Source organism: Rissa tridactyla, chromosome 1 (genome assembly GCF_028500815.1).
Source record: "Rissa tridactyla isolate bRisTri1 chromosome 1, bRisTri1.patW.cur.20221130, whole genome shotgun sequence".
NCBI classification, from domain to species: domain Eukaryota; kingdom Metazoa; phylum Chordata; class Aves; order Charadriiformes; family Laridae; genus Rissa; species Rissa tridactyla.
In genome coordinates, this window is record NC_071466.1 from 154,252,960 (window position 1) to 154,266,912 (window position 13,953).

Below are 13,953 nucleotides of genomic sequence, written 5' to 3' on the forward strand. Positions count from 1 at the left end.
AACTGGAAACTGTCAATCTGCCAAAAGCTGCTTCACTGGTAGATTTCTGATCTATTCTTGTGAGAACTGGTGCTGAAATCATGCGGCCTCTTCTGAGCACAAAATTTGGCAACACATTACTGTGTATTGTGAATTAGGTTGTAAATTACTCAGTGACTAGTTCATGTCTCCTTATAGAATTCCTTAACTCCTGGCAAAAGGGTGTCCCAAGCCTGAGCAGGAGGTGTGGACCCTGCAGTGTGTACATTCATGTACATTTCTTCTCTCTTTTCTCTGTTGCTTTTTAAAAGCAAACCTACTTTCGGCATCCTCTGCACTGACACTTCATACACTGTGTTGGCTGCCGAACCATAAGCTGTTAGTTTAGTTTCTCTTTTTAAACAAAGAGGTTCCTTTCAGCTGTGACACCCCAGAACCAAAGCAGGTCCTGCATTGTCCTTACCCTAGCTGAGATCCATTGATGGTGACTTGTTCGCTCTGCAGGAAACAATTTCTCCCTGCTGCTGCCATAGCAGCTGTCAATGGCATCCTCTTCCCATCTGTTTCTGCAGCGACACTGGTTACTGAAGCTGGCTGGGAAGCTTCCCTCCTGGTCTGCGTGCTTCTGAAAGTAGTTTGGTACCAGTTGGACCTTAAAGATTGCCTGTTTTGAGATCCCAAACGGGAAGCAACTGGTGATCTCACTTGTCCCATCGCACTGCCCGAGGCCAGGTAGTTCTCTTTTTCCAAAAGGTTGGTCATACTGCGACTGTTGCCTGCTTGATGGTACAGAGGTACAGTGGGGCTGGGGTAGGCACCATCAAGGAGGGCATCATTAACAGTCTCCATGTGGGATTGTCTTTTAAAAGAGCGTCCCCTGTTCACTGAATCACGAAGACTGTAACCAACAATCTCAGACCGAGCATATCTTGGTGGGACAGTCCCGCTGGGTCTCCTGCTATCTCCATGCCTCATGGAGAATCCAGTTGAAATCCCTCTGTCATAGTGAAAATCACTGGACACATACGCCAATCTTTCAGGACCTCGTTGGGGTGAAACCTCTAGTCTCTTCAGAGGTTGTCTTTGACCTCTCTCTTCTACTGTCTTGTAAGTAATCCTCGTCCCCCAGCCATTTGTATAAGAGGATGGTGAGGCGACCTGTTCCAGGTGCATGAAAGAACAGGAGTCACAGTAAGATCACAGCATTTAGGATTAATAGCAAAGAAACCAAACCAAAAAAGTAAAGATAAAAATTCTAAGGTCTGCTATCAGAATCAGAAAACAAAATGTGAACATCACCAAAATTGTGTATTAAATGGGATTCTGCAACATTTCTTTGTATCTGCCTAACGAAGGCAGGAAGAAATATGGTCTAAACGTTAGGAAACAAAGTCTAAGCATCTAGTCTTCTGTCATAAACTCAAAATAGGTGTGTAAGTCAATTACGCCTGGTACTGAACAGTCTGCTTATTGACGGAGATTTTCGTTTCAGTTTGAAAATCCTTCGATATTAACACTCACATCTGCTACTAAAATTAAATTCAAGGCTGACCAATAGATAGAAGAAAATTAATATCAGACATAAAAATAATATACTAAAGTGTCTGCATATTAACCTTATTAATATAAGGTTATTTAGCCCTCCTGTTCATTTTGTGGTAGTGGTAAAAAGAGGGCTTTTTACTTTATCTAGTAAAAAGAGATAGCACCTTCCCTGTTTGCCTAACCTCTTAAAAATGAAGGAGATTACATGCCATTCCAAGGAAACTAAAATGACCATCTCACCATCTCAATGGTTTCCCTAATTCTACAGTTGCAATTTAAGATGACTTTTCTTTTCCTGTCCCTAACGGGCACAGAGAGTAATGGATCATCATCTCGTTTTATAATTTTCTCTTTTCTAAACTCAAACCCACTTCCTTCAACCTTTCTTTGTGTCTTCAAGATTCTTACTGTTTAGGTGCTATCTGGGGCCTCTCCAATTTTTCTACCTTTTTCTTAAGCTCTAAATTGCACATCATACTCTATTCAAGACCTTCCAGAACTAAATCAACCTGGGAAACTATCTGGCCTTGAAATAAAGGAGTCATGGCCCAATTTTTTTTTAAATCCGTAAATATAGTGGAATCCAGCCATAAATGAAAGCCCCTTATATTCTACTTCCATGTTGTATTAAAGTTTTGTAATATTAACGGCATTTTTTAAGGTAAACTGAGAATCTTATACAAGTTATTAACTGAAGGCACAGTGCTTAGCAGTGCCTTAGGCACTTAGGCACAGTGGACAGACTGAAATCCCTTAATTTCACTGTTGAGGAGTTACTGAGGGTGATAATCAACTCACAAACGGAGTAAAGGTCGCTGAATCTAGCAGGCTGAGGCAAAGATCATTGGATATAACTCTTTATTCTACAGAAGCTTTGCAAGGATATCTTTATCTTTTGTTTGGGCATAAGGAAATTCATGCTTTTGTGAAATACTAGATCTTGTGGCTTTTTCTGTCTTTCACACAGGACAAATAGTCTCTCTCGCCTTTTTTGTTTTTTTTTTTTTTTTTAAATAATATTTTTTTTTCTCCTGCCTGGAAAACTGCAGTATTTTCTTGTGGTTCCTATATCACCTCCAGTTTTCCTCTTGTTGCTCTCTTCTAGAAAAAGGAGATTCACATCAAATATTAAGGACTGGATAGTAGGCGAGAACAGAGGACAGGAGGACAGAGAAGGAAACGTATTTAAGTAAATGGTTCTAACTCTACCCATACAGAGCCAGAGCTGCTTCATTAACTGGCCAGCATCTGGGCTATTTCCTTTAATGAGAATAAGCCATTCTTGAGTAATCTAAAATTAAGAAAGATTTGTCCCCTACTTATACAGCTATCTATTAAATAAATATTTGTGTTCCCAAGCTGAATCAGCTTCACCTGGACTTCCTCTAGCAAACTCCAACTGTTCAGCTGGGTGAGTGTGGCATCTGGCCACTTTGGGCTACCAATGTGCTGATGGACCAGCTGCCTGGTGGGACGGATAAAGATCTGACCTGTCACAGCCTTTGCCTTAGTGGAGTGTTAATACCGTTTTTCATTTTCTACCCTGATGGTAGAAAATGGTAGAAAACTGGTATTCAAAATCAATAGGATTGCAGAAAGCCTGTCTGTACAACTCGGTTTAATTTAGCCATTGGGCTCAGAAGACACCAGAAGAGGGAAAAACATTAACAAATCTCAGTTGTGAAAACCTCCTTTTCTAGAAATCAGGCTTTAAAAAGCAAACAAGGGAGTAAGCAAACTTTGAAACACCATCTATGTGCTACTATTTGTGTCAACAAAATGGATAAACTATGCATGTGATATAACATTGATTTTTATGCATTGTCATCTTTTCCTCACCTGGTTTGACTGATAATAAGAGAAACCATAGGGGGTTCTTGGTACAAAATCATTTTCAGTAATTCCCATGTTATAGACACGCTCTGGAACGCTGGATGCACGGTGCAAACTCCCTGTAACGAAAGACTAATATTAGTAAGATTTTAACAAAACATGATATTGTTATAAAGGTTGATTTACAATACTAGGGAAATGCCACTAATATATATAAGCTGAAAATCAGATCGGTAAATGATGGAGAGAGGTTTGCATGCAGTGTATCACATTCAAAACATGGCGAAGCAAAGCTTTCTGAGGACAAAAGCCATTTTTTCAGTTTCCTATTTATTTTACTTAAGACATATTTTTAACTTTTAGGAGTCTTGTTGTTCATGTAGCTATTTAATGAAAAATGTTTTAACATAGCAACCTGATATTTTAAGTATTCCAGATATGACAGACTATTAAGTACTGAGAAAAGGTATCACCGAACAGCTGCTAACACTTATTTTCTACTGTAACCACTTTGAATATATATGTATGGTTTACATTAGAGGCTGACTATAACATGCACAGTATACAATAAATTAAAATATTGCAGCTGTAGATTGTAGATGAGAAACATGGGTTGATGCATATACCTCTGTTACTGTGCACCCTACAGATGGAATTTTCACAATGTAGCACCGTAAATAAATAGCCTACACTGAGTATAAACTGTTTATTTCATAGTTGCCTACCTCAACTGGTGATGTTTCTTCTCCCTTAGGTGCTAGTTTAATGATAATATATTGGAGCAAGTAATGCTTCACTAACCTCAGTGCTTCACCCAAAGAGCATGAAAAGTCCACAAACAAATTCCACGGCTTATGGAGGCACGTGGCATATGATGCTGTAAAGTAGGGTTTTTTAATGACACTTCAAATCTGCGCCTGAAAGGTTCACTGATCTTACAAATAACGTAGATCTACACTGTATCTGCTCTGATTCTTTTTTTTCCATGACCCAGCTTTGAAAATAAAACAGTGCATTGTGATTAATTCTTTCATTATAACGGTATTCTTCTTTTAGTTAAAAACAAACCAACCAAAAACTTCAGTCTGTTTCTTTTTCACTGATACAATGCATTTTCAAAGACAAAGTGCTTCTATGAATAATTTTTTTTAAAGCAACAGTTACTGCTGAAATAATTATTCAGGAGATTCCCATGTTGCTATCAGAATATGCATATAGGAATATAAATAACACAGGTTATAACACAGACAGGTTTAAGGAGGTGAAACAGAAGTTGAAAGCAAGATATATCTCAAATCAGTCATAAATGGGGCCAGTGCGTGCTGCAGAAGTTTAGGCTGAACAGGTAACAGTGGTCACTAAAGAAGCTAACTGGCCGTGAATTTTCAAAATAGCAGGTATTACCCGAGATACTACATACAGAAAAGAAGTCTAAAGAACCAATCATTAACTTGGTCAAACTGATGAAGTCTCGATTTGTAAAAATCATAGGAGTCATATGCCCATGGGAATTCAGGTGTCCAAACCATCCAGGCAAGAGCCCGCTGGGATTTTTGAAGCAGCTGGTGTATGGGTGCTAAGCAGCTGAGGTTTTCAGTTGGTGCAGTTGGGGTCCAGGCTTCATTAGGGGCATGTGGGTACCTCTAGGAACTTCAGGACTCCTGTATCCTTGATCCTTAGTGTCTGTAGTTAGTAAAGGGCTTGGCAACAACGAAAATAAACAAGAGACTCATGTAACAAGAGAAAATTATGAATGATTCTCACTAGCACGTAGCTACCTGGATAAGTCCAAACTTGTGTATAGCACAATACAATACAATAGCAGACTGCAATAACTCGAGGCCCAGTTCAATCATACTTTGCAGATATTTTGCTTATTTAATCATACTTTTCAATTCTTTAATTTTGGCCACGCGAGACAGATTTAAACACATATCAGGTGATTTGTTAAGACACATTCACATTCACGGTAACGTTGCATCATGAGAGCGGAATGATGCAGCTTGGTCAAACTCATGATTTGGATTGTAATAATTCCTTCGTGACATTACAAGGTTACCCAAGTACATGAGGATGCAGTAAAGGGAAACTGTTGTTTTATACTGCAAAAAAACCCTGCCAATGTACACCGACATCCAAAATCTACAAACCCATATAAATGTCTCGTTTGTGTGATATAATTCCCATATCAATGTACAATGTCAGGTGCCCAATAAGACTCCATCTTAGCCTATTGCCTGTGCCTGCTTTTTAAAGATTCACTTTATTCACTGCTGCTTATTAAAGTACTTTCATATAGTGGGGCTTTAAATATACATACATACACATTTCTGTTTCTCTATAGTTAGCATTTTTTGTACAGTTTACTTAGTGAGAAATTACTCTCAGTTATTTATCTACGTAGGGCATAAAGGTGCTTTGAGCAAGTAATATGTGCATGTTTTAGGTAACTCCCTGTCTTTACGAAAAAAAAAAGAGGATAAATTAAAATAACAAGGCTGTCCATTAACTAGTTGGAGATAAACTACATATCTAACAGTTCTCTCTTTGCAAAAGCAAAATATAGTCAACCAGAAATTGCAACACCCAGTTATCTTCAAGTAGTCCTCTTTTTTTTAACCTTCAGTCTCCCTGTGAAACTATCCATCAGTAATTATTTTTCTCTTTCAGAGATAAACACAGTATATGTTAGGTCATGGAATTTCACTTTGCACTTACAGTATCTCTTGCTTGCTCTTACCACATAAGTAAATTATTTTGCTAGCATTTTACCTGTAGATCTATTAGGTTGACATAAAATTTATATCTATTTACTGTGTCCTGTTCATTTGTGCCAAAAAGCCAGTGTGTCAAAGGAAAAAGTGGTAACTAAAATGCTGTCTTTCCATCAGTTATGAGATGCAGAATAGGTGATCTGATCAAAACTCGCCTCTCTCAGTGAGGCTCCATTCAGTTTATTTTTATCTTACTACAAAAATCTACATGTTTTTCACACCTTTCAGATTTGCCCAGTATTACATTAAACAAAAATCATTATGCAGTTCTTACACACTCAGTGCACTGGTAAAAAAAAAAAAAAAAGAAAAAGAAAGAAAGAAAGAAAAGCCATTTTTTAAATTTTATTTTATTTTATATTATGGGTTCATTTACATTAGGATTAATATCTTCTAACTGTGAGACTTGGTGTTTTACGTCTCACAAAAACACTCTCTGCAGAAAATATGCACACGATTCAGTTACTCATCCACAGGGGACAAACGCTATTTGAGAGGCCACAGGATACCACACTTGATTTCCAGCAGCCGGTCAAGAAAAGGATGGGTTTCCTGCAGGCCCTGCATCATGTCTGTCAACCCATGAGGGTATTTTGGAAAACTCAGGCATCTCAGACAGCGGCAGACACCCATGTGTGGGCAATTGAGTGGAACCATTTATCACAGTCTCCCCTCTCCCCTGTCAGTACGAACTGAAGCAGCTCAGAAACGCTTTGGATGCCATCAGTGGAGGAGGAAAACTAAATCCCTTTGCTCTTCTCCATGCCTCAAATAAAAGCTGTACAAAAATCACCTCATATCGCAACAATCATGACAAAATTTTGAGATCTGACAAAATAATTACACTGTCAGGAGGGAGACTGTACAGATAACGGGAAAAAATCCCATCTGTCTTCATAGATGCTCCTCTTGAGCCGCCTTTGCTCCCCTGGACGTGACAGGTCCAACATCTCCAAAGGCCAGCAATCACTGCCCATGGCTGCAGAGAGATCAATCTCCTGTTTGCTTGGCTTTCAAAAATAATAATGACAAGAGGCATCTCTAAGACATATGATATATGAGAAAGACAATTACCCTCCATTAAGGAGTTAGGTGTATGGAATTCCCCTTAAACCACGTACAGTGTTAACTCTCAGTTGTGTCTTTTTCAATGCTTTTGTATTTGGTTGCCACCAAAGCCAAATTTTGGTTTAAACCCCCCACTGCAGGCATCAACGTAGCTGTTCTCTGTACGCAGAAGTCTATTAAGGACTGTGATATTTTCATGCACCCTGAGTGCCCACCTACTAAGTATTCATTGTCCACTCTTGCTCAGGGCAGGTGGGTGATTATATCCACAACAGAGACTCCTAAGTGTTCCTGGACTGCCATCTTTTAATCCTTTTTTATACTCCACCACTCCACCAGTCCACGATGGACTGAGATGCTGACATTTAAGAATGGCATATCAAAACCTTCACTGAATCACTTCATCTAGAGATCAAAGAGCCTTCTTTTTGATCATGCGCCTTCATCACTCTGCCAGTACATGCCTGGTCCCAAAGGAGTTTTTCTAATGTTTTTTACTTTGTACTGGTCAGTACATTTACCCAAGTGCTCAAATTTAAGAAAGTTTCTTCTGGCTCAGGAAGCAGAGGTGAAGAATTTAATGAAACCAAGAAAAAGTGGAACTCACTAACAAGGAATTTTTTTCTACTTCCCTTTCCCACCATGACATAAACAGAAAATCACTACGAAGCAGTTAAAATGGTTAGAATTCTGCAAAATAGAAGGCGGAGGATAGAAAACCCCCGCAAACCCCTAAAAGCAAGTTTAACAAAAAATACTACTAAGAATTTTGGAAATAAATAAATGTGAAGAATAAATAAGGCTCTGACTGTAACCGCCTTGTATCTGATGCTGTTGATTTGGAAATCACATAAGTTTTAATTCTGCTTTTTATAAACACATTGTGTTTATAAAACCCTGTGTTAGAGACACAGACAGAAGTTCATCAGGCCGTTCGCTTTTGTATGATATATTACTCAGTTCTGCCCTCTTTTTTTACAGGGGAACTGATAAGGATGTACAGGATGTAGTAGACTCTAGCCCAGGGATTATACTAAAGAAACAGAAAAACCACAAATGAATTTAAAAAGCCAATCAAAATCCAAACGGAACAAGATCAGAGGCAAGTGGACTCATAAACAGAATAAAGTTTAATAGACTCCTCAAGTGTACATAAAATAATAAATACTGTTGCATCATATGCACGCTGAAAAACACCAGTCATTAAGGTATACGGTTCTGAATGCCGTTTTTCTTTGATAAGGGTGAACTATCTGCCATTTCATTTCCACCTTTAAATAGCATTCAGAAACCTGATATGGCTGCTTTATTTGTTCAAAATTTTTCAGGGCAGCGTAATCTTTAATTTATAAAGGTTCAGCAAAGGATGAACTGGAAAAGTTGCAGCTGTTGTTAAACTACTGCTTGAAAAACTGTTAAGAATGTTTGACAAACTCTTGAAAGGAGCTGGGGCAGTACATGACTTCAGTGATCCGGCAGCTGCTGTAATCCTCAAATCTGAGGATGGCCTGAATTTCTATTGTTAAAAAGAAGAAGAAATACACCCTCAAAAAAGAGGGGGGCAGGGGAAGGAAAGGGCATAAACCAACAAACAATATGGGGGTAGAAGGCAAAAATATGTTTTTCCATTTAAAGGTAACGTGGAAGGCTAAGCAACCACCTTTAATTTGAAACCTTAAGGAGAAATTTTGCTGCCTGCCAGAGTACTCCTTGCAGCTTCATAGCTTCCAGTTCCAGTAGAAAACGGGCGCGCACAGATGATACTGGGTAAGACCTTTGCTACCACTGATTTTTCATACCCGGTGGTTATGTGCTTGGCTAATTTTAGGCCTGTATGTGAATACTCTGGTTAGGTATGTGCTAAGTACCTTGCTGAACGGGGTCTGAAATAATCCTACAAATAGGACAATTATATCACAGGGGCGTGCTCCTGCTCCTTCTAAATCTTTGTATCATCTTCCCCGCAGCAGCAACGATATGGGACCCTTGGTGAATGTACCTAGAAAACTGTTATAATTCAGAGAAAGTGAGGTTTTTGCATGTAAAACAGTGCAATTTTTTTAAAAAGCACCCTACATAGAAGAATTCAAATGTTTCTCAAAGCATAGTCAAATTTTGAGCCAGTCTATGACGAAAGCACATTGGGATACACACTTATATATACATATATTTTTCCTGAAAGTCAACATGTTAAATACCTGATAGGCATTTGATTCACATTATAGATATTTGAGAGCTAGATAGACTGTCATGTGCAAATATTATACATGCATATATGACATATATATAAACACATGTATAAATATATGGAACACATTCCAGTTCCATTTATTTTTTTCTGAGTTTTGTAGTGGGACTAAAAAGTATAGGGTGAGTTAGGCACAAAAATACATTTGAAAGAAGAAAAGTTCATTTTATGCATGAACAATGCATGTAACAGACATGACATTTGCCACTCCTGACCCTGAAATTTTAAAGTTTTGGTGTCTCGGAAATCAAAAGGGCTCAAACACCTGACCTTTAGAAAAACAAAGCAAACCAAGACAACTGTCCCCAAATCCATCAGGTCTGTTTAATATATTCCAGAGAAGCTAAGATGAGTTAGAAGGACGGGAGCTTTGTCTTCACAGTGTTTTATGCATGGCATAAGAGACAAGATCTCAGGTTCATGACACCATCTCATTTATTAACTACTGCTTAAAAAGCTTTTCCCAGGCTCTCTACTGAGAGAAAAAGAAATCAAGTTGCTCGAAAAGTGTTTAGAGCAAAATGAGAGCTGCCAAGCTAAGGACTTGCATGTGTAGCTGCACAGCTGTGTATACCTGTTTATGCGATGTGTGTACTTAACTTTTTTGAGCAGAGTATGTCTGTGTCTGCATTGTATGCATTTTTGCCACGAGGTGTTTTTTAGATGGAAGCCAGATGAAATACAAGGAAACATTCCTCTGCCTGACAAGATAGACGAGTGCAGTACAATTATAACGTTGAAGACCTTTGGCTCACAGTTTTTTTGCAAACGAAAGGTGACAGCTTCTTTAAGGGCAGCCAAGCGACAGGGTATATACCCTGTAAGGCAGTCATATCTTCCTATTTAAAAACAGGATTGAAGTTTTCATGGTAAGGGTTGCTTTTTTTTTAATTTACTTATTTATGAAACCCCTGGAGCAGCTTGCCTTTAGCCCTCAGCACCTCACAAAGTCACCCTGTGGGTGCCTGCGGCTGCAGTCGGACCCACGTTGGGGCAAAAGGCACAACTATGTGGACCTTTCTGATGGATCCGGCCTTCCGGCTGTACGGTCTCGGAAGCAAGGATTGACGGAGGTCAGTATGTACCACGCACGTCAAAGAACAGGGCAGAAAGAACGGACAGCGGCCCCCACCACTCACCCAAGTTACGGCGCTTAGGAAGGAGAAACTTCTGACCCACTTGGGTGGGGAAAAGAGCACGGGAAGAGGCGACAGAGACACGATTTTCCGTCAAACCCGCTAAAAGCCAGTGACCCGAGCGACCCCGCACCTCTCAGGGCCGGGGAAGCCGCGGAAGGCGGCTGCGGCCGCCCGGGGCCAGCTCGGGACTCACGCTGGGTGTCACCCCGGGGCCGCCGCCGCCCCGGGAGTCCCTTCCCGTGTTTCCGCCGCCGCCGAAACCGCCACCGTCAGCCGGAGATCGTGGCCGGGACACTCACCGTTGTGCAGCGAGCCCCGGCTCTTCCTGGCCAGCGTCTGCTGGACCTGCCGATGGATCCGCAGCGCCTTCTCCTCCCCGGCCCGGTCTCCCGAGAGCTTGAGCCTGGCCTCGGAGGGCAGCGCCAGGCTGGAGCTGTCCAGCTCCCCCAGGATCTGCTGGCCCAGCACGGTGCGGATGTAGCCCTGCTCGCCGGCGGGGCCGCGGCCGGCCATGGGCGCAGCCGAGCGCCGCTCCGCTCCGCGCACGGGAACCTGTTGCGCCGCCGCCGCCGCCGCCTCCCCCTCCCCAGCGCCGCGGCTCAGCCGCTGAGGGACGGCCCGGGACGGGCCGCGCCCAGCGCCGCCCGGGGCTCTGCCCCGCCCGCCGCGCAGGTGCCAGGCACGGCCCGCGCCCCCGCCCCGCTCCGCCCGCCCCGGCCTCCCGGGGCCGGGCGGGGCCGGGCCGGGCCGACCCCTCCCCTCCCCGCTCTTCCCGTCCCCTCCTCTTCCTTCCCTTCCCGCCAGGATGAAGGGCCCGGCGCAGCAGCCCGACCCGGCCCGGCCCGGCCCGGCCCAGCCCTCGCTAGTGGGGAGCGGCCGCCGCCTCAGGCAGCCGCCGCCCGACCCCGTCCTCCCCGGCGGCTCGCCGGGGCCTCCCGGGGCAGCAGGGGCTGGGCGGCCGGTGCGGGACCCCCGGAGGGGAGCTGTGCCGCTTTGTCCCGCAGCCGGCGGGAGGGCGGGTTCCTGTGGCACACGTACCCCCCCCGCGGGAACGAACACACGCACAGGCGTGTGAAACATGGCGGAGCACCTCTGGTGTGAGGGCAGGCGGAGGGAGTTGGAGTTGTTCAGCCTGGAGAAGAGAAGGCTCCAGGGAGAACTTACAGCAGCCTTCAAAAACCTAAAGGGGGCCCACAGGCAGGATGGGGAGGGACACTTTATCAGGGAGTGTCGCGACAGGACGAAGAGTAATGGTTTTAAACTGAAAGAGGGGAGATTTTTCACTCAGGGTGGTGGGACGCTGGCACAGGTTGCCCGGAGAAGTTGTGGATGCCCCATCCCTGGAAGTGTTCAAGGCCAGGCTGGATGGGGCTGTGAGCAGCCTGGTCTAGTGGGAGGTGTCCCTGCCCATGGCAGGGGGGTTGGAACTAGGTGATCTTTATGGTCCTTTCCAGCTGTAACCGTTCTGTGATTGTCCCTTATAGATCCTTTGCATTATGTTATAGATGGAAGATACTTCGTTATTTTACACGTGGCTGCATTTTGTGCACATGTAAGTAAGTCTCAACTAAAAAGATAAGATGTGAAACCACTTTAAATGTAGCCTTCCCCGCCTGTGAACATCAAATTTTCAGGTGGGATTGTGTTAGGGGGCTGTAGGGCTGCTGGTCTGGGAGGTTTTCCTGCTCTGGGATTTTTTCAGGCGGTCCTGAGGATTTGCAGGGGGATGAATTGAAGCCGCCTTCCCTCCCTTTGGTTGTGAAGAGCAAATTGCGCAACTAAAGGCTGGAAAAAAAATATCCCTGTCTGGCTCTGCCCCTGCAAAGGAAGGTCTGTGCCTGCCTGCGTGATCATAAGTGGATTCTTAGACACTGAAGGACGGCTCAGGGCATGTGAGCTGGAGAAAGGCTGAAGTTCTCACGCTATCTCAGGACACAGCTTGGAGTTATTGTTTAAATAAACACTCTACTCACGGTGGGTTGAAAGAAGGAGGAAAAAAGGAACATGCAATGTCTTGGGGAGAGAAAGGTGCGGGCATTAGAAAAAGTAGACGTTCCAGGGTTCCATGATTTAAAAAAAAAAAAATCCACAGCAAATTAATTGTAAGTATTTTAATGGAAAAGCTAATGTTTTTTTAGAAGCAAATGAAAATTAATGTAGCTTTTAACTTCATGTGTTGCTATTTTAGAGGCAGTCTGGGACTCGAAATGAGCAATTTAACTTCTTTTTTACCAGAACTTCAGACAGCGGTGGGTGTACAGGGTGGCTGGAGAGAAACTGGCATTATTCTTGTTTTAGGGTATACCGCAACATAAGAAACTGGGGCACCTTCTTTATTCCCAGAAAACTCAGGGTGAGGGAACTGGCTCCACGCTGAGGAGTCCGGAATCCTTTTGCCCCTGCTTTACTCTTTGTCTCTTCCATTTCTTTCTTTAAGGGGGGAGGGAGCTCTGGCCTTTCTTGTCACTTGGTCTGGCTAATGTCATCCCCCTTTTGTTCTAATGTGGCATATCACAGGCGAGGCCACGTTAATGAGAATAGTTTCACTAGAGCGCCACACTCCTTCCTTATAAATGAGGAAAGGTTATGTACGGGAGCAGAAAGGTTGGAGATAAGCTGTGGGGTACCGGCTGGGAAAGAGGAGCAGGAATCTGTGGAGAGGAGGAAGTTGGAGGTATGTGGCAGAACTACAATGGGCAGGGGGAAAATGTAACAGAAGAGTGGAGGGATAAAAAAAATGAAAGAATGGGCAGGATAAGGCAGGAAAAACAATGGGGGAGACACATCACCACTAGTAAGGAATGTAAACTCTGTTAGAAACTGTTAGACCCTTTTACTGACATACAGACACAAAAGCGTTTTCAGTGAACAATAGATACTACATTCTCAGCACATATGAGTGAGGGCTACTGAGGAGATTAGAAAATAGTCTAAAAAATGTGAAACATTTCCTCCCCTCCTCCTTTTCCCTGCCCTCTTCTCTGTTCCCTAATTCCAGCACAAACATGAATTCCGGATAGTTTTTATAGTTGAAACCAATTTGGTTTCCTGCACAAAACACACCTGAAATGGATTCAGGATTTAGAAAATACTCTTACAGAGGGTGCCCTCAGATGTCACTGACATCACATATAGGTTTACAAGCTCTTGGCACATTGGCATTGCCTCTGTTGAAAGAACTATTGAATTGTTATTAACTTTATTTTGCAAGTATGTACGTTTATTTGTGCTTGTGAGATCAGTGTGACAAAAGAAATGGCAGTTTGTTCTGGACTTGAAAATCTTTAATGAGCTTTCTGAGATAGACTTCTCTCCTTGTAACTAGGAATGCTGACTGGAAAGTTTGGGGGATAGGGTGGGTGAAGGG

The 13,953-nt window shown here is 42.8% G+C and overlaps 1 protein-coding gene across 1 annotated transcript in view; it reads right to left on the reverse strand.

The window, feature by feature from the left end:
* Window positions 1–11,188, reverse strand: part of PKP2 (plakophilin 2) — a 46,191-nt gene extending 35,003 nt beyond the window's left edge. Inside the window, exons 1-3 of the mRNA XM_054187907.1 lie at window positions 10,886–11,188; window positions 3,364–3,476; window positions 443–1,137 (exon numbers count right to left, since the gene is read on the reverse strand). Coding sequence (XP_054043882.1) covers window positions 443–1,137; window positions 3,364–3,476; window positions 10,886–11,099 — 1,022 coding nt within the window. The 5' untranslated portion in view covers window positions 11,100–11,188. The remainder of the gene's footprint in view (window positions 1–442; window positions 1,138–3,363; window positions 3,477–10,885) is intronic.
* Between the last annotated feature and the right edge of the window lie 2,765 nt (window positions 11,189–13,953).